Source organism: Ambystoma mexicanum, chromosome 8 (assembly GCF_040938575.1).
Source record: "Ambystoma mexicanum isolate Mex_15411 chromosome 8, UKY_AmexF1_1, whole genome shotgun sequence".
Taxonomy (NCBI): Eukaryota; Metazoa; Chordata; class Amphibia; order Caudata; family Ambystomatidae; genus Ambystoma; species Ambystoma mexicanum.
This window is the reverse complement of record NC_090929.1, coordinates 309,176,372-309,196,340: the sequence shown is the minus strand read 5'-3', so window position 1 is coordinate 309,196,340 and position 19,969 is coordinate 309,176,372. Positions and strand designations below refer to the sequence as shown.

The 19,969-nt window shown below is 47.8% G+C and overlaps 1 protein-coding gene across 1 annotated transcript in view; it reads left to right on the top strand.

The window, feature by feature from the left end:
- Nucleotides 1–19,969, top strand: part of LOC138471866 (ficolin-1-like) — a 396,029-nt gene that overhangs the window by 75,288 nt on the left and 300,772 nt on the right. Inside the window, exons 4-5 of the mRNA XM_069609725.1 lie at nucleotides 11,615–11,668; nucleotides 13,418–13,453. Coding sequence (XP_069465826.1) covers nucleotides 11,615–11,668; nucleotides 13,418–13,453 — 90 coding nt within the window. The remainder of the gene's footprint in view (nucleotides 1–11,614; nucleotides 11,669–13,417; nucleotides 13,454–19,969) is intronic.

Here is a 19,969-nt window from a genome sequence, read left to right as displayed (position 1 = left end):
AGGTCAGAGGTGGGGGACAGAGATGCAGAGGGTTTGCATCCAAACGGGGCATTCATTATGGCACTTCCACAGCAACACCACACCCATGTGCGTAATTATGGGGGGGACAGGGGGTTTTGTCCCCCCAACTACTGTGACATGCCTTTTAGTCCCCCTCAACTATTGGAGGGAGGGCAGGGGGGCTGAACTCATCAATTATGTAATTGGACAGCGTGAGCCCGGCGGGGTGCCCAGCAAGGCTTGCGCTGTCTCATTACATAATGCTGAGATGCCTGGCAGCCACACTGCAACACATTCAGGGCCAGGATGCACTGCATGGCTCAGTCCCTCGCCGTGGCCGGCCTGAATCAAAGTCAGCAGCCAGGGTGCTGAACTGGGTGTTGCAGGGCCTGGCACCTGTGCTGCCACGATAGCAGCAGCACTTCCAGGGGCCGTGGCACAGAGAATCATTTTCCGGCTTTGTGTTCGTGCGACACACAGACAGGAACTAGGAACCTCATTCAGCCTGCTGGTTTCTGTCTGGAGGTGCGTGAGTGCAAAATGGTTAGGGCGGGGTAATATGAGAAGTGGCCGGGCGGCATTTGGAAGCAGAACAAAGGTACTTTTTAAAAAATAATTTTTAATTGTGTATGTTGGGGGGCTGGGCTGTGGGCCGACCCTAGTGAGGGCGCGTGTCACATTTCAACAATGTGAGCAGAGCTCACAGTACACATTAAGGCCCCATGTATGAAAATACAATAACAAATCATTTTTTGAGAGAAAAGCGGTCAGTGACCAACCTTCCACAGTCCAGTTGATCTCCTCCTCCAAGCGCTTTCATGCCTCTTGCAATATCAGGGAGGCTGTCTGTTCAGGTGCTGCTGGTTAATGTCAATTGTGGCCTCAGGGAATCCTGGTTGTTGTAGTCAATTCAGGTAGCCAGGAACCAACTCACCCTCCAATTGCATAGTGTAAATCCCACAGTGGGGACAGGGGGAAAAACCAACAATGTGGCTCTCCTGAGTAGGAGCATGTGTCACCCCGGTGCCACCACCTCTGGAGCCCGGGACTCCCAAAACATTTGTTGAAAGTAAAGGGGTGAGGAACGCACTCTGGTTCCCAGCTTGGTGTACCTTCCAATGTCCAGTTGATCTTCTCCTCAAAGCGCTTTCATGTCTCTTGCAATATCAGGGAGGCAGTCTGTTCAGGTGTTGCTGGTTAATACCGATTGTGGCCTCAAGTAATTCTGGTTGCTGTAGTCAATGCAGGTAGCCAGGAACCAACTCACCCTCCAATTACTTAGTGTAAATCCCACAGTGGGGCGAGGAGGGGAAACCAACAATGTGGCTCTCCTGAGTAGGGGCATGTGTCACCCCGGTGCCGCCACCTTTGGATCCCGGGACTCCCAAAACATTTTTTGGCTGAAAAGGGGTGAGGGGTGCACTCTGGTTCCCAGCTTGGTGTGCCTTCCACAGTCCAGTTGATCTTCTCCTTCAAGCGCTTTCATTCCTCTTGCAACTCAGGGAGGCAGCCTGTTCAGGTGTTGCTGGTTAACACCAATTGTGGCCTCAGGGAATTCTGCTTGCTGTACTGTTGTCAATGCAGGTAGCCAGGAAGCAACTCACCCTCCAATTACATGGTGTAAATCCCACAGTGAGGGGACGGGGGAAAACCAACAATGTGGCTCTCCTGAGTAGGGGCATGTGTCACCCTGGTGCTGCCACCTCTGGAGCCCGGGACTCTCGAAGATTTTTTTTAAAGAACACATTTTTGAATAACAAATCGTGCATTCTCTGTGGCATGCAACACCACTAAAATTAGTCTTGCCACTTTTCAGATGCTACTAAAGCACCACCATAATTTCAAAATGAAGTTGGCAGATGGTGCTCCCTCCCCAAGTAGATTGGAAAGAGTCAAGCTGAGAAAACCTGTGATTCGAAACTGTTGTACTCTGCAAATTCTGTGCAATGAAGCTGAGTGCTATACGCCTTCCAAACACAGTGAACTTTTGTTAAGCAGTTTTTGCTCTAGGTGCGTAGAAGGAACCATATGGGATTGTGTGTTAAACGCACATTTTTAGGAACCCTGCATAACTTTTCCCCCTGCCACCAAAAATAATCTTCACCAAACAGGCAAAAAGTATTTCAAGTTTTGCAGACACTTTTGCCAGACGGTTTGGTGCAAACTAGTAAATGGGTGGCATGGTTCAGATTACAGACCACCAAAAACTGCTTCACTTACCAAACTAAGCAGGGCACTATCCAGCATTGTAAGAGTGGAGGGAGCAGGGGGGAGCAACGAAAAGCAGTGTGTGGAATTCCAAATGGTCTCATAGGCGCCACCAAACCGCCCACCCCTGCCCCAATCTACTTTTTTGGTAACATTCGTGGAAGATGGCATTTTAACACACAACAAGAAAAATAAAACCTCCTGATTATTATACGGATTGCACCAGCAGAAGTGACTTCACAGAAAAGGACATTGCAAGGCACATCATGGAAGTGACTTTAGAATAAGTTGCCATAAATAACTCAAGTAACAAATAACCTTGTAGTGCAAAACACCTAAATTGCACTTTTGTTATATGTGGAGCAACTCTATAGTCATTAGGCTTTTCCATTGTAATAGCATGATACATTAACATAAGCTTTGAAGTGAATCAGAGTCACTTGCAGAGCTGCAGATACGGCACAATGGCCCTCATTACGACCCTGGCGGAAATCGAAAAACGATGGCGGAAATGCAACACCGCCATCGAATAGCGCTCCCTGCGATTACGACCCGTCACCGCAAAGTACGATGCCATTAGCGACACCGCAGTGAACGCCAACGCTAACTGCACCAAGTACGCGCGCGCGCGCCATGCCAAACCGCAATTACCACCATGGCGCAACGGTACGCGAATTCTGACCCCAGCGGACATGCACCTAACGCCATCAAGCACGGCGGAAAGTACCATTCCGCCATGGCGAGAAGTACAGCATCGCGAACCAACCGTAAACGGCCCTACTGAGTGCCTGTACACCGCTCCCTGGCCACATTGCACAACTCCCCGTAGGTGCAATGAAGTCACACAATGCAACCAGTGAAATGTACAAGTCATCCATGCCTGCCAACGAACAAATGAATCTCAAGAGGGGCCAATGGGAGCTGCAGGGCACAGATGGCACGAATACAGAAGCCACACAAATGGACATGACCTCAGTCTCCCTCCAAGAAACGCACGCAAACACAGGCACCTGTGACCAGCCATATTCTGATAATCACATCATACCACCAATCCAACTGGCTGACCGGCATCTGTTACACAAAAGCCATTCCCCCGCCCCTGAGCATCACATCATCAAAACAGTCACATTGGCAGGCCTCATCCCTGACCTCACTGGGCTTCGTAGGCAAACGCGCCCAGCACAGTACCACGCAACTATACTCCGAAGCTGGAACCCAATGCAGATCTTCTCACAATACATCGCTCCCCAAATAGGAATATGACACATCACCTGCAAAGAAGAACGCTACACGGTTCATATCAGAATAGGAATTTAATGCACACCAAATTCACCAAGCCCATACAGCCATCAGGCCATGAACTCCAAAATACATTTCACCATTGTGGGCTGCATCCGCAAGAAATGACCAGCTACTTCTCGTGTGACGCCCTGTACCCTCATGGCACACAGGGGCTACATTCTCGTACGAAAAGGCAACATGGAAGCGCCTCGACCCGCAGGGCCGTCCCAATAGGGAGGCACTAGTCCAGCTGAAAGGCCGAAATGGTGCTCCTAGCCACCAGTACTGCGTAAGGGCATGTGGCCCATTGGCGATCGTCCCATAAGATCGTAATGCTGCTCCACTGATTAACACGAAGCAGCAGGTGTCGGGAGTAAAATCCATCTGCAGGAGTGGCATACAGATGGCAGTGGCAAAAGGGGAGGAGATACCTGTCACCCAAACGAAATGAAAAAGAATAGTATGGCCATCAGAACTACATTTGAATTACTCACTTCACTGATCACACCAAATCCACAGCCATATGCATGCTAGCCCACTCCAAAGGATCATCACCAACCAAAAACCACTAGCGAATCATAACTATCTATATCGAGGTGAAAACACCATCACAAACGCCTGCTTCCATACTCACATGACATGTGAAACTTCCATTGAGTCTGTGCGTAATGCAGCCTGCAAAATCCACTGTGCCCCAGCCCGTAATTCCAGTGTTGTGAAGCAACATGTAATTGGGAACGTCCGGCCTTATGGCCCACTTCGCTATTGCGCATCCCATACTATTCATATCAATCATTGCATCCTCGCCATGGCCCCTGTCCCAAGGACATTGAACAATAGAACGTTATATTTGCAGTCAGACCTGTGGGCATCTCCTCGCCGCTAGCTGAAAACCGAAAGCGCCGTCCTTCGAATTCCTCATTTGCAACATCACGTCGAAAAGGCATCTGTGGCCGCTTGAAATCACAAATTCATCCATCTAGTGCGGCTGTGTGTGAAAATGGCAACTGCCTTCACTCACAAATGGGACGCCCCGCCCGTCGGTGAACCTTGGTGCAGTGTTGCATGAGGGTCCACCGTTACTCGAGTACTACGTTCCACTGACCCTTCACAAGTCTGTTCGCGACTGCAAAGATAGTATGTGAAACAATGGGACCTAAGCAGAATGAACATATCAACCAATGTTACACTGCCATCGGGTACAAATACATGATTGTAATGGCAAGATGCCATTCGTCGAATTGCAGCGTTGTGTGCGGGACGTGCTCGCCCAAAGGGGAGAGCAGCTTGCACAGGTGGAATGAATCACCACAGGTGGAGGCTATACAGCCTGGAAACACATAAATTGCACACCCAACCCCCTCCCACAACCACACCCACTCCGAAATGCTACCGGCAGGACTAGCCATGTTGGCCCTGGGGGACCTGATAGCACTGCAAGTACTCCAACTTCAAGAAGAAGACGAATACCGACTACAACCGGCCGCACGGAGGAGACGCAGGAGGAGGAGGAGGAGGAGGGCAAGGCAGGGCCAGCAAGGGCCGCCAGCACAGCCACTACCACCACGCAGGCAGCCCGCAATCCCACGCCTCCGAGCACATCCGTTCGACCTCACTGATGAGCAGATCCACACCCTCTACCGTTTGGACCGGGACACCATAACCGCCATTGTGGACATGACACAGGCTGACCTTGCCAGCATGATAGACAGCCCAACCGCCATCCCACCCCTACTGAAGGTGGTGTCTGTACTCCACTTCCTGGCCACAGGCACCTACCAGCACACAGTCGGACAGTTGCATGGCATTTCACAGCCACTGTTCTCACGGACACTATTGCAAGTGCTCGATGCCCTCCTGCAGCACGCAGACGACTACATCTCTCTACCACGCTCGGAGCAGGAAATTACAAACACAAAAGTGGGATTCCATGCACTTGCCGGCATACCGGGTTGCATTGGTGCCATCGACTGCACCCATGTGGAATTGGTCGTCCCACATGCCATGGAGGCCCAGTACCGCAACCGAAAACAATTTCATTCTCTGAATGTACAAATGGTGTGTGACTCCAACAGGATCATTACACATTGTTGTGCCCGATTCCCAGGATCAACCCATGATTCTATGGTCTTGAGGAACTCTACAATACCACGCTACATGGAGCGACACGCAGGGAACAGATCCTGGCTACTCGGTGAGTCTCATTTCAAGCATGATAATGTGGGGTATGTGATGCGGCAATGACCTAGCAGGAAGGGGGGGGGTGCGTACGTAGCAATGGCATTCCTCAAACATCCTTTATTGTCCACATACAGGTGATGCCGGGTATCCACTGAAGAGATGGCTCCTTACACCACTCCGGAACCCACGGGACCAGCATGAGGAGGACTACAACCATGCCCACTCACGTACCCGTGTAGTCATAGAACAGGCATTCGGCCTACTGAAGGGTCGTTTCCGCTGCCTCAGCAGGTCTGGCGGGGCACTCCTGTACCGCCATGAGAAGGTTGCAAAGATGGTCATGGCATGTGTCATGCTCCACAACATGTGCGTACGTAGAAATGTGCCCATGCCCCCTGACGCAGAACTGCAAGCACCTGAAGATGGTCATGATGAGGGTGGGGATGTGGCAGCACCTCAAGGAGTTCCCGAGGCACAGGAGGGCCGTGACATTCATCAGCATATCATAGATGCATGCTTCTAGCACTCACGCCTGGTGGCTGATACATGGACACGGAACTTGTGGCACTATGTGTGTCCGGAACATGCACAATAGGGACTGTACGCCTATAATGGCCTCGTACACAAAGATCAATGTCCACACATCTCATTGGATAATCGTGCATTGTTTATGGCATATGTGAAATCATGTTACACACCCCATCGACCCGCCACCCAAGTGAGCCCAACACACCCCCTCCACCCTCCTACCTCCCCCCCGAACACCAGTGTCCATAGATGCTCATTGTCAGTGGGCAGTCGCTATTGCAAGCCCCCTCTCCGGGTATCAGGGGCACCCCTGGCTGTGGAGCGCAGGTTCCTCCCTGATCTACGTTGGGGGCTGCCCTGGACGGAACTTGCAACGGATGATGTCTCTGCCTGCTCACGTCCATGCATGTCCCTAAGGGTTTGTGAGAGCTCAGTGAGCACACGGCGCACAGCGGCAAGTTCGGCACATACGTTTTTGGACGTTGCATGCAGTTCCCCCCTCAGGCTCTCGGTGCTTCTCTCCATTTGTACTCTCAGGCTCTCGGTGCTTCTCTCCATTTCTACTCTCAGGCTCTCGGTGCTACTCTCCATTTGTGCCCTTAGTGTCTCTGTACTTCTCTCCATTTCTGCCCTAAGTGTCTCAGTTGATGTTTCTATGTCTGCCTTAGTGCCCCCACATTCATCGGCATGGTCCTTGAGGAGCGTGGCCAGTTGCTGCTGTTGCACGATTACCTGGTCGAGGGACTGTTGCCTCTGCTGGGCCATGGCCATTTGCGGTGGTGTCACAGAGGGGCTGGTCACCTCATGTTGCCTTGCCACAGGGCTTGTGGGGGATGGCCAGTCGTCGTCTTGTGGGTGCCCCTGCGTGGTATCCTCATGGTGTACGGGATGGAACAGACAGGGGGATTGAGACAGGTCATGGATGGATCTGACTTCGACATCCCCGTTTTCTGTGTCGGAGCATGCTGCCATTAATGCAGTGTCACCTATGGTGCTGCTGCCACCAGGAGCAGTGCCTTCTGTGGCATCCATTGGGGGGACCTGTGGTGGTGCTGTTGTGGGCATGCTGGGTGCTGGGGTGCCTGTTGGAGTTCCCTCCTGTGTGCTGCCACTTGATTTGTCCTGCTGCCGTGTCTTGATGCGTGCAGCTGAGGTGGAGGGTCTTTGGCCGTTGGTCTTGGCCCTCTTTGCAGGTGTGCTGGTAGGGGTGTCCTGGAGCTCGTCGTTTGAATCGGACCCTGTGGTGGAGTAGAAGAGGGCGAGCGTTATTGATGGGTCTGTGGGAATTGGAATGGCAATGTATCACATGCATTGGGGTGGTACCTGAGGGTGATTTGGGTTGGGGCCTTGGAGGTGGTTTCTTTTTTGTGTGGAGTGAGGGTGCAGTTGTTTTGCAGCCTGCAGTTAGGGTGTGCCTGCTGCACGTGTAGAGGGTGTTTTTAGGATTTTTAATTATTTATGTATTTAATGTGAGTTTTAAAGTGTGCTATCGGGCCTATGTATGTGGCCGTTCTCCTGGACATGTGTTACTGTTGCACTATGTGGACACGTGGTACTTCACATGATTGGACATTGTGTTTTTAGCATTGTTTTATTTGGGACACCTACCTGATTCTTCGGATGTCTGCACTCCTTTCTCCATCCCTCCGACTCCCTCGATACTCTCCATTCCAATGGTGGAGGCACAGATTTCTTCCCAGGGGGTCAGCTTGATGGGTGATTCCGATCCTCCCCCGGTAGCTGTGGCAATGTTGCGGTTGGCAGAAAGTATGCTACGGACGCTTTCTGCATTGCTGTGGGTTGCGGGGTGCGGTCCCCACCGCACTTACCCGCTGTGCCACCAGGGCCCATATGGCCTTCTTGTTCGCAAGTGCAGTCCTGGTCATTTGCGTGGAGAAGACGACGGCGGCATTCTCCTGGAGGGTCTCTGTGAGCACGGTGAGTTCCTCACGGGAGAAGTGGACCTGCCGCTTGTGGTCGCACGCTTTCTTCGCTACTTTTCCCATTTTTCTTGGTTTCACTAGGGTGGATTTCGGGTTGGGATGTGTCTCAGGGTAGTATTTTTAATGGTTGTGTGGAAATAGTGTTTTTATAGGTGTACGGCGTGATGTTTCCCGTTCCGGGACCATGTTTTTACTTCCGTTTCCGTATATTTACGGTCACCGTACTTTACGATTGCCGCTCATTGCAGTGACCGCTAAGAGGGGTGGCGGAATTGCACCTAGGGCGCCGTACGGCAGCGGTGTGGGCCGTTTTGGGGTCATTTCCGCCATCGCGGACTTTGCACTTCCGCCATGGCGTGGTGCTCGTGCCCGATGGGTCGGAATGAGCCGCACTTTGCTCTGTCGTGCAATGGCGGAAACGCTATTTACGCTATGGCGGTCCGGTCGGTTGATTTCCGCCAGGGTCGTAATGAGGGCCAATGTGATTAAATGATTTGCTCAGGATCACACACTTGGTTAAATGGTAACACTTAGATATTTATTAAGGTTTTGCTTTACATTTCATGTGCTTAAATAATTATTTATAGCAATTCTTTGGAAGGAAACCGCATTACATAATAAACTAGGCTTTCATAGTAAGCTAACCATACACTATATACATTGGCCCTCATTACGACCCTGGCGGAGTGGGTTTACGCCAGCGGTATTCGTGGCGGACCCGTCCGCCCTACTACGAGTTCCCGTAGCGCCATGGAGCCTTTTTCCGCCTGGTTTTTCCGGGCGGAGAAATCCATGGCGCTACGGGACCTTGATGTTAATTACGCCACCGTACTTTACGGTGGCGTAATTAACGCCTTCCCCACTCCCATTATACCCTATGGGGCAAAAATGGGAATGGGGAAGGGTAAAATGGGGATTGGGGATTTACCGCCCCGCCAAGGTCGGAATGGGGCGGAAAATCCACCAACCCCCATGGCGGTATCGGCAGCTTTCCGCCGTGCTCCAAGGTGCATTTAGCACCGCGATTTCCGCCAGGGTCGTAATGAGGGCCATTGTCATAGAAATATGTTGAGCAATGGGGGTATGTCTTTAGTTTCATTTTCCCCATTCTGCAGGCAAAGTCACAATTGCATCGTGTAGATTAATGTGAGCCTAACTAATCCCCCTTTGGATTTAAACCCATAGTCATTATTTTATAAAGCATGCAACATTATGCACCCTTCTCACTTCTGATCACTCCCTCCCATTCACATTTCTAAAGGGACAAAAGTCCCTGCTAATAGTAGTCCCCCCCATCAGTGCCTAATTCCTCACATTGTAATGCTCTGTTGATATAGAGCAATGTGAGGACCCTCTGCTGCCCGGAGCTCCTTGGGACATTGTCCTGGCAGCGGGACACCTCTACCATTCGGAACGTGAAAGGTGTCCTGCTGCCAGGACAATGTGCATACTGAGTAGGAATTGCTCAGCACACATTGTCCTGCCAGCGGGACACCTTTGCCATTGGGCACCCTCTTTGATGTGCCAAACGGGAGAGGTGTCCCAATGACAACTGTCCCTGTCTGGCTCTTAAATGAGCCATAAGGGGGCAGCTTGTTCCCCCTCTCCCTCCTGCCTCTCCCACTTGATACTCCACTGCTTGGAGCCATTTGACCACAGGAAAACATACCTTCATTTTAATCAGTCAGAATCTTGTAGAAAAAATCTATCAGCACGTACACATATAAGTACACATATAAGTTTGGAGATACATGACATTTAAAAATTGATACCAAGTATACCTGGTCACCCACTGCACTGCATTAGTCGATGGCTTCTGCCTTTGAATGAAAGGAAAAATCAAGGGAATTGCTGACATTCCAGTGAATCTGTTTCTTTCGGCCATGGCTTTATAGTTGAGCTAGGTGAAGTCAACTTAGCCCAAAATTTCAGGGATCAGGGGGTGATAAAGTCTGGTCTGCTCAATAGACATTGCACCACTGTTTCCATGTGTTATTGTATATGTACATATAAATGTTGTGTGCACACAGTGTATGTCAATGGAGGTGCTGGGTGCTTTTGTGTGTAAGAGTGTATGCAAGCATATGTGTGTTGACTTTTGTGTCTGAATGAATGCTAAATAATGCCTTGTTTGTTTGTTCTATTGGAACTAAGTTTGTGAATATTATGTTGTGTCACTGGGTGCATGGCAGGCTGGCTGGAGATGTGTGGGGACCCATTGAATTTTAAAGATAGGCCACCAGTCTTATGAAAGTTATAACAGAGCGTCAGCAATGGACTCTTGTGGTGTAGTAGTCAAGTGTTATCCCTCAGGGATATAGGTTGTTTGACCGAGGTACAAATCACAGCAAAATTGATCGCAGTCATTTTTGCTGCAAATACGTTTTTACCTTGGTACAAAAAACCAAACCCATGTACCCCCAAACCACCAGTACACCCATAAACTCCCCTACTTACCTTTTCTCCATCTGCCGCCTCTCGTGTACCCTGCAGCATCAGATCCATCCATCTAACGCGGGTCGGACCTGATGCTGCAGGGTCCCTTTTTCTTCTTTTTGTTTGTTGGGTCCGTGGCACCAATGCTGAGGAAGCGGGGGACACCCCTGCAACTGTCAAAGTCATAAATAGTGAACATGGTAAGCGGTGGACACCTCCATAACCCCAGCTCTTCATGTTCGGTATCTTCGGCTTCGAACAAATGGTGGTGACCAAATTCAGTCAAATCTACCATTCAACCAAATGTTATAGAACATTTTGGCTGAAACGATCCGTAAGAGCCACCACCTGCCCTCCCTCCACCCCATCCCTGTCCTCCCAACATTTTCAGCAAAGTTACTCCGCTGACCACACCACACATACGTGTTGCTGAGAAGCTCTAACTGGATGCCAAAGGTAATGGCTTTTGTAAAAGGTTAATTTTAACCAAATACAATTAAAACAAAAAGTATTGGCTTGTTCAATTATATGTGGTGCAACGGCCTTCATACACATTTCTCTCGCGAGAGGAATATTTTTTTCTTTGAAATTGTAGCTATGTTTTTAAATAATGTTTCAACGTTAAGTCAGTTTCTATGATCTTCCAAATGTTATCATCAACTAGCGTATTGGTACTCCTTTAAACACGCTCTGAAAGATGAGATTGTGTGACTTTCATGTTTCATATCGATGTCTTTATTTGGTGCACGAGCCTACTGAAATATCTTACCATGCCGCTGATGGACCTTGTTCCACAATTAGGTATATTAATAATAGAAGCAATAATGCTGTTTTTTTTATATATAATGTTTTCCCCCAGCGTTGTGTCGTTCTTAGCACTGTAAATACAAGTTGTTCGTTTACAGTGGCCATGCTTACTAATTATTAATTGAATGCAAGTTGTTTTCTATTCCCTCTCCTTCTTTTTGATGTGTGTATGGATGTATTGGGAATGCCAGGCTCTGATAAAGACATCACCACTGTGTTTTGTTTAATAGGAGGAAAGGGCAGTGGGGGCATCCCAGGACTTCCAGGAGTCCCAGGAAGTCAAGGTGAGAAGCCAGGTCTGGCAGTGACCTTCCTGCCCGGTGCGCCAGGCCTCTACTGCTGTCCTGTAAAGCATGTCATGTGACAGGTTGGCTCTGGATCTGACCTGCCGGGCTATCATGATGCACTGTACGAATATGGGTCTGTACAATTAGTCTCGGGGATACGATTATTGCTAAAATCCCTGAGTATCATGCTGTGAACCGTGTTTATTAGTGAAGGTTTGGGCAAAATGGGATAATGCAGGGGGGGTGTATAGTGGGCTTATGCATAATGGGGTAATGCAGTTAGTACGTCCTGATTATGAGACCAAATTCCTCAGCGCACCTCCCTACCACTTGAGGCAGAATAACAGAGAGAGTCACATATGAGGTCAACATATGGGCATTTCAGATGATGACCCTTTCAACCCATTTGCAATGTAATCCAGAAAAGGGTCAGGAATGACCGCCCTGTGCATTATTTTGGATTGTTAAGTAGCGGCATTATCCGCTTCTGTTCGCAATCCATTGCCATCTTCAAAACAGGGTTAGAAAGGAATTTAAAATAAGTTAAAATACTACATTTAACTTTTGGGAAACACTGCATGTGGTATTTCATGATATCTGTATCCGTTCTCACCAGACAAGCAATATTGTAATATGGTGGATTTAAAGGATAACTACATGCGGCAAGTCTAACTACTGGCTGTCGGAATCCTGTAAACAACCAGCAAACCTCTTACTGTGCCCTTTAGTTTTGGCAGCGGCAGTGTGCCACGATTGGTGTGATATATACCTCTTCCCTTGGGGAGTCCTGTGGGGGGTGAAGGCATTCCGTGACATTCTGGGTAGGGCCGCTGTGGTTGGAGGCTCACACAGAACACGCGTGGCATGTTGCATTTCACGATTGGTGAGATATATACCTCTTCCTGCTGGGAGTCCTGTGGGGAGTGAAGACATTGCGTGACATTCTGAGTAGGGACGCTGTGGGTGCAGGCTCACACAGCACTCGTGGGGCATGTTTCATTTCACGATTGGTGTGATATATACCTCTTCTTTCTGGGAGTCCTGTGGGGAGTGTAGACTTTCTGTGACGTTCCGAGTAGGGCCGCTATGCGTGCAGGCTCACACAGAACTCGCGGGGTATGTTGCATTTTATGATTGGTGTAATTTACACCTCTTCCTTCGGGGAGTCCTGTGGTGAGTGTAGGCATTCCGTGACTTTCTGAGTAGGGCCGCTGTGGGTGCAGGCTCACACAGAACTCGCGAGGCATGTTGCATTTTACGATTGGTGTGATATATACCTCATCCTTCGGGGAGTCCTGTGGTGAGTGTAGGCATTCCGTGACGTTATGAGTAGGGCCGCTGTGGGTGCAGGCTCACACAGAACTTGCGGGGCATGTTGCATTTCATGATTGGTGTGATATATACCTCATCCTTCGGGGAGTCCTGTGGGGGGTGTAGGCATTCCGTGACATTATGAGTAGGGACGCTGTGGCTGCAGGCTCACACAGAACTCGTGAGGCATGTTGCATTTTGGTGAATGAGAGGGATAGATTGCCACCTCTTATCTCTATTGAAAGGCATTTGGCAACAGTGATATTTAGGTGAGGCAGAGCTGTTTTTGAGTCTGGCCCCTTGTAACGCGGGACTGAAGGAAATGTTCTTAGGGCGGCCACTGGTAAGCCTTGAAGTAACAGAGCAAGAGGAATATTGTGGTACAGTGTCCTCTTCACTTGTATGAACTAATTTGGTTCTGTTTTCTGTCTCTAGGTGATAAAGGAAACAAAGGGGAGCCAAGTGCCATTGGTAAGAACAGACAGCACAAATGCATGGAAGGTGGCCTAGAATATGCAGGTCCCCACTGTTTCACAATGCTTGCTTCTTTCTAAGACGCCTTAATAGTACTGCCAGACCCCTGAGGAGAACCAGTACTGGCAGACCCTCAAAACCAGCCCTCCTTTCACCAGGCCCCTCCCATTCTTCCTTTGCCATGCTCCCATTCTACCTTCTCTACCATATACCCCATAGGAGAGTGGTCAGAATGTCTCCAGGAACTAGTTAAACCTAAATCGCTACACAGATGCTGAGGGTAGTCAAGGCCACATTTGGTCACTCACCACAATTCATGGAGATGACCAAGTAGCCACTGTATGCAGGCAAGAGCTTCATTCATCTTGGGCATGTCACTTCACACATGCAATTACTCCTTTGCAGTGTTGCACGCCCTGAACTTGGCTGCGGCAGAAATGTGCAATAGTACAGACCCTTCCACACAACCCTTCAAATCAAATGTTTTTAGATTGTGCCTGGCTAATCAAAACTGGGCACCAGCTGCTTGTTTCTACTGATGCAGGGGGCATCTGACTATGCAGTCGTTACTTTATACAGTGGCGTGTGTGGTGCCACTGCATGTTGTTATATCCAAAATTTAGAGAAGGGTCAAATTTCCAGCCAATTCCGTTTTGCATGCAAATGTTCTCTACTGCAAAGCTTAGACTGAGTATGCAACCTTGTGCTTCTACAAGCAATGCATATGTCCCCGTGTGATGAATATAATTAGTATAAATATATAATCAAGTAAGTACCTCCCTATTGAAATGTGGCAAGCATCCGCAGATACAGACAAAAAGGATCTTCCTCAATGACGCATCCAAACTTTTCATCTGTGACAATGAAGTAATTAGAAGACTCAATGCACCCTTAAAGGAAACAGGTATTTGGAAATATATTGAATGCATGAACTAAAGTACACTTCTTGCTACCAGAAAATGTTTAGGCTGGGGGTGGGTCAGTGTTGGTGGCAAGTAATGTGTGCTTCCATAGCTCTTAATGTACCATAGTTATCCTGCTACTGGCAAAGGATATATGTCTGGGAAGGAGCTTTAAGTTAAATTAATTTGTGCTTTGACAGGTTTTAATGGAAACTCGCCTGTTATTTTTAAAGAGGTTCCAAGTGTGTAGCCCCCCCCCAGATTACTCTTTCTCTTGGCTTCAAGTACATTTCTTTGCAGATTCATTTGTGCTTCAAGGTCATGTTCTCCGTTCTGGGTATGGAGACTGTTCAGTGCTGTCCAAAGAGTAGCTAGTCCAGTAGCTGAGCTGCTTCCTCAAAGCCCTCTGGGTTTCTCTCGTACTGCCATCTGTAAACCAATCAAGGCAACTTCACCTCGGGGAAGGGGTGGGAAAGATGTGGTTCCTATGCAGATTATTCCCAAAGAGGCCCACCAACGACCTCAGAGGGGCCCAGTCCCCACAACAACCCAAGAAACCTCAGGTGTTTGTAGGCACAGCACAATGACTGCTTGGGCAGCAGCTTCAGGGGTGCATCTTCATATGGGAACCTCCATACTGAAAGCCACCCTAACCTGGAAGTATGTTAAGGTCTCCCTCTTATCCCTAGTATTGAATTGGCTTTGCATGGCCATTCTGGGCTGAGGGGTTGTGCTCTGCTCCTCTTTAAGCGCACTATTGCTCACATTGCTGGTTTGCAATCTGAAAGCATTGCCTCCCGCTTCTGACTGCTGTTTTGTGGTATGAAGTACTATACAGAACATGAAAAAAGTGGCTTTAATGTGAGTTGCTCTGAAGGGTGACACCTTTCAATCCCTTGGATTAAGATCGATTTTGGTTGAGAATGGGGTGCAGTATCTTTGAAACCATAAAGTACATTCAGGGATGTCGCGGGTCATTGTATCCAGACGGTAAAAAAAGCCTAACCATCACCATAAACAGTGTGAAAAAGAAAAGAATGCAGGACTCAGCTCAGCGCCATCAAGATGTGTGTATGTTTAATAGTATTGCATATTCACACACTGAATGCGAAGCCCATGTACGATAACATGTTTCGGCTCTGCTGAGCCTTTTTCAAATCTGGGCCATAGTTGCATGTAAACAATCCGTAGGACTGATGTCCCTGTAGTAATAACGGGGTAAGATCCCCAAAATCAAGTCTGTTTCTCACAAACAAATAGTCACACGCGTCGGTAAGGAATGAATACTATATAGAACATGGCTAACTTGATATATAGGCCCAGACATTTCACGTTTACTTGATTATTTCCGTCCGTCCCACTTTTCAGCCTTTTGTCACCAACAACATTCACCTCTCACACATCCTACTCTTGGATTATGCCACCTTCTGTGTTGGCATGGCAACCCCAGAATAGCCTAGAATTGACCTGAAGTACCATAAACATACAAAGTAGGCATTTCAAGCCTACATTTGTAGCACGACCACCCCGCACACTTCTGAGCCCCTGATGACACCCCGAACACTACCAGATCACTATATTCTAATACTTCAAAACTGCCTTGGAATCACAGTGAATATATTAGCTCAACAATAGTCTTCTGTGTAAGACTTAAAACCATATGACTCACTTTCAAATGTATAAACAACCTAGCACCTAAGTTCCTATGTGACAAATCCGAACGTAACTTCTCGAATTGACCAACCAGATCCCTCCAAGCTAACTGCCTTACAGTCCCAAAGTTTAAGCTCCAAATGGCAGGAGGTACCAGCTTCCCGGTTCTAGCAGCCAAAATATTCAAATCATTACCTACAACCATTGGAGTCGAGCTTTCCTTCCACAAATTCAGAAACAATGTAAAACCTGTCTCATTCAGAATGAATGTTAACAACCAATCACCAACTAATTATAGATGCCGAATGTAATTAATGAGGTGATGTAACTGTAAAGCTCATTGTATATTTGCTGCAAAGTCTAACGACACACACTGTATGAATTCTATACGATGTCTAATGTAATTAATGATGCGATGTAATTGTAAATATATTTTGCTTTGAACTGTAAATACTTTTGTCTGCAACAGTGAGCAATGTGCCCAGATGCCTCAGGGCTTGGCGCACTATATAAATAAAATACAATACAATGCGTTGCCCCTCGCTAGAAAAGAATCTGTGAGCCTCATTACGACCCAGGCGGAAAACCATGGTGCTAATAGCACCATGGTCCATGCCGGTAACTTACCGACTCCGCCATGGAGAAAGGGGGAATTACCACCCCATTACAAGGTTGGCGGGGCAGTAATTCCCACTTTCTCCATGGCCCTTCCCCATTCCCATTTTTGTCCCATAGGGCTCAATGGGAATGGGGAAGGCGCTAAGTACGGTACCGCAAATTGCGGTACCGTACTTAGCACCAAGGTCCCTTTGCGGGTCCCTACTTTAACGGCTAGTGTAGACCAGCCGTTAAGGTCGGGTCCCGCAAAGGGACCTTTTACAGCGCCGTTAACCCATTAGCGCCAGGGTCGTAATGAGGCCTATAAAGGACACACATGCTTCCATACTAATACAAGAATCTAGCCCTGCCGTGTCCGAAAGCTTCTTTTCAGCTTTCCCTCGATCTTGCATCACCCTTGCTCGTGCTACTATTCCCAGCTGACTGTGGTCTGGTGACCCTGGGCATGGGCAAAATATGCCTTGTGGAAGGATTCAGCGCTTTGGCAGTGGTTGAAGTGGGCGGGAGAGGTCGGGAGCGGTGCTCCTCTACTACTTTTAATTACGTTTTGTTGTTCTTATACTTTTACTTTAAAAAGAAACCGTTCTGGAATGGTTTCGTTTTAAAATAAAAGTGTAGGAAGAAGTTGAAACTTGCTCTTTCAGTGCACTGCACTGAAGGTTCCTTTAAACATCAGACACATGTGTTTTGGGGTTTGTATTGTGCATGGGATGTGGCATGCCGATGGGGTGTGTGGGGAGTGGTGCAGACCAGTAGGGAACATAGTTCCACAACTTCTTTTCATACACTTCGACCACTGCGCTTTGGCGATACTACAGTGGTCATTCTCTACAGTGCAAACGCATACTTACATAACAAAGCAAACGAAACACACATGCCTATCAGTGTGTATCCAGGCATTACGTGTGTCAGGCTGGGCAACACCACCTATGCTACTGGATTGTACAAGCAGCATGGGGACAATAAATGCACTGCAAAACATAATTCTTTTGAATGAAACACATTGTGCAATTTATATGTGCGACCAGTGCATAAGCGGGACCCTCTGCGACTATGTTTTCCCTCCTTCTTTGAATCATTCATTACCTCCCACTTTCTAAAGTGTGACATGTCCCCTGAGCTAATCTGATTCTCTTCAAAGTACTTGAGGCTGGACGTGGGTCCGACAGGTGGACATGTACTGAGAAGTGTCTTTCACATGTTTGACAACATTACATGTAATGTGCATGTGATTGCATCTTATGGATTGTGCATGTGATTGCATGTGGAGTGATGGAAAGCCCTCCACTGTGGACAGTGGCTCTTGGGATTGGTGGATATCCTCCTGCTCCACCTTTAGCGCTGTAATGTATAGAATAGCGGTGAGTCTCATGATAAATGTGGTCGAACTGCCATGTATTCACAGCAGCACATGCTGCTCTCAAACGCTGTGCATACTACTGCTAATATAATGTCTCTACACGCCTCATCGCTGCTAATGATTGGAACTGTGGCTGTAATGATCAGTTCTATTCTTGCACGCAATGTAATTGCACTGATTATCTGCATGTATGTTCAGATTGCCGTCTGCTGAAGGCGTCACACTACAGTGCGCTGAAAAGCCATAACAATGGCAGTGATGTGCTATTCAAATATCAGCTATCATAACCTAACATAATATGAGAAACTCACTCTTTCCCTCGCCAAAAGGGGCCGATGGACTGATTCAAATGTTTTTTTAAAGCAGTGCCTCCTGCAACCTCCCCATTTTGCATGCTAGAGTGGACCAGCGGTAAAACGCTGTTTGGCAGAAATGGATCTGCTAAGCAAAATATCTGCCAGGCTGTTGGTGGAAACCTCAAGGCACTGTCGAGGACAACAATTCTCCAGTTGGGGAGTGGGTGCAGCCCCCTTCAAGTTCTCATGGAAGCCGCAGGTTTCCCCTGCCAGGTCGTGCATATGTGTCTGGGCTAGTGAGAGTTGGGGGGAGCCCGAGGATTACGTGGACCTAGGAAGGGAAGTCAAACAGGGCCACTGCTAAGTCCAAACTGACTGTGGTGGTAGTTCATCAGTACTGCCATAGTACAGCTCCTTCTTCCAAAATCTATATTGATGGTTTCAACCACTGGGTCTAGGAGAAGCGGGAGGGTGGTGGATGAAATGCAAGGAAGAGTCAGGCCTGATGCCAGTAGATCTGGTAGTTGCTTTACATCTTATTTGGGTGGAGACACATATTTTGGAGGTGCAACGTCTTGTTCCATCCACAGAATTATATGACGCTCCCTACTGTACGACTTTCAAAGATGGCCTCCTCTTTTTCCCCGAAGCTGAAAGGGAGGTTTTTTGACTACACACATTTTCAATCAGATTAAATCCCTGCCAATCATCATAGCACTCAAAAAACCATTGCAAACATGGATGTGCTGAGAATGAAATAGGCAACCCTACTTTCATACTTTTACTGCAGAAAATGAAATTTGTATAATCCCATTTATGGAGGTTTTGTGAGGAATTGCAGTGGTTGGTTGACAGACCTTTTAGCCGTGCCAATCTTGTTTAGTAAGTTATATTCCATGTCATTACGTTGTGGAGGTTCTTAATGCTGCGGTTTGCAGGGATGGGGTAACACTCAACCATGTGTTACTGTAACAATAGTTTGAGTTTTAGGAGGTCCATGAAGAGGAGTCATTAACAGCATGTTGAAATATTAGTTTGTACTTATCACCTACTAACACCAATCTCACAACATATGATATACGTGGCTGTGTAAATCATATACAACTAGTTCAGTTTATGCTGTCTCAATAAACGAAATACTTATTTGTACACGTTTCTTAAATACCTATTTCTTGGAGCCCTTCCATAGGGATGTACCCTCCTAAAACCCATTTATGGAGCTTTACACAGGTTTAGTGAGCATGCATATCTCACAAATAAAATCTAGCAAAGACAAGGGGACATTAACTAAACATTTGTATGACTCCCCATGCTCCATAAAAAGAGTACAATAGTTCAGCAAAAATCTGCTTATTTGGCATGGGTGGAAATACAAGGCAACCACAGTAGAACCAAGGATAGAAGTGCATTCTAACAGGCAAGGGAATGCCCTATTCAACAATTTCCAGCCACGAAAGAAGAACATCAAGTGGGAGTGGTGAACTCTGTTGTCTTCCTGGGTACTTGCAGTGAAATAAATGCTTGTCCCTGTCATCCTATTGAACTGAAAGTCATTGTTAATGCTTTGGAAGAAAGAAATCCAGCAATCTGAGTTTTGCAGAAATCATTTTATGGCATAGTAAGGGGGCTTCCTATCATGCACTTTACGATTTTCTTTCATGACAGGAGCAACAGAATGATCTTA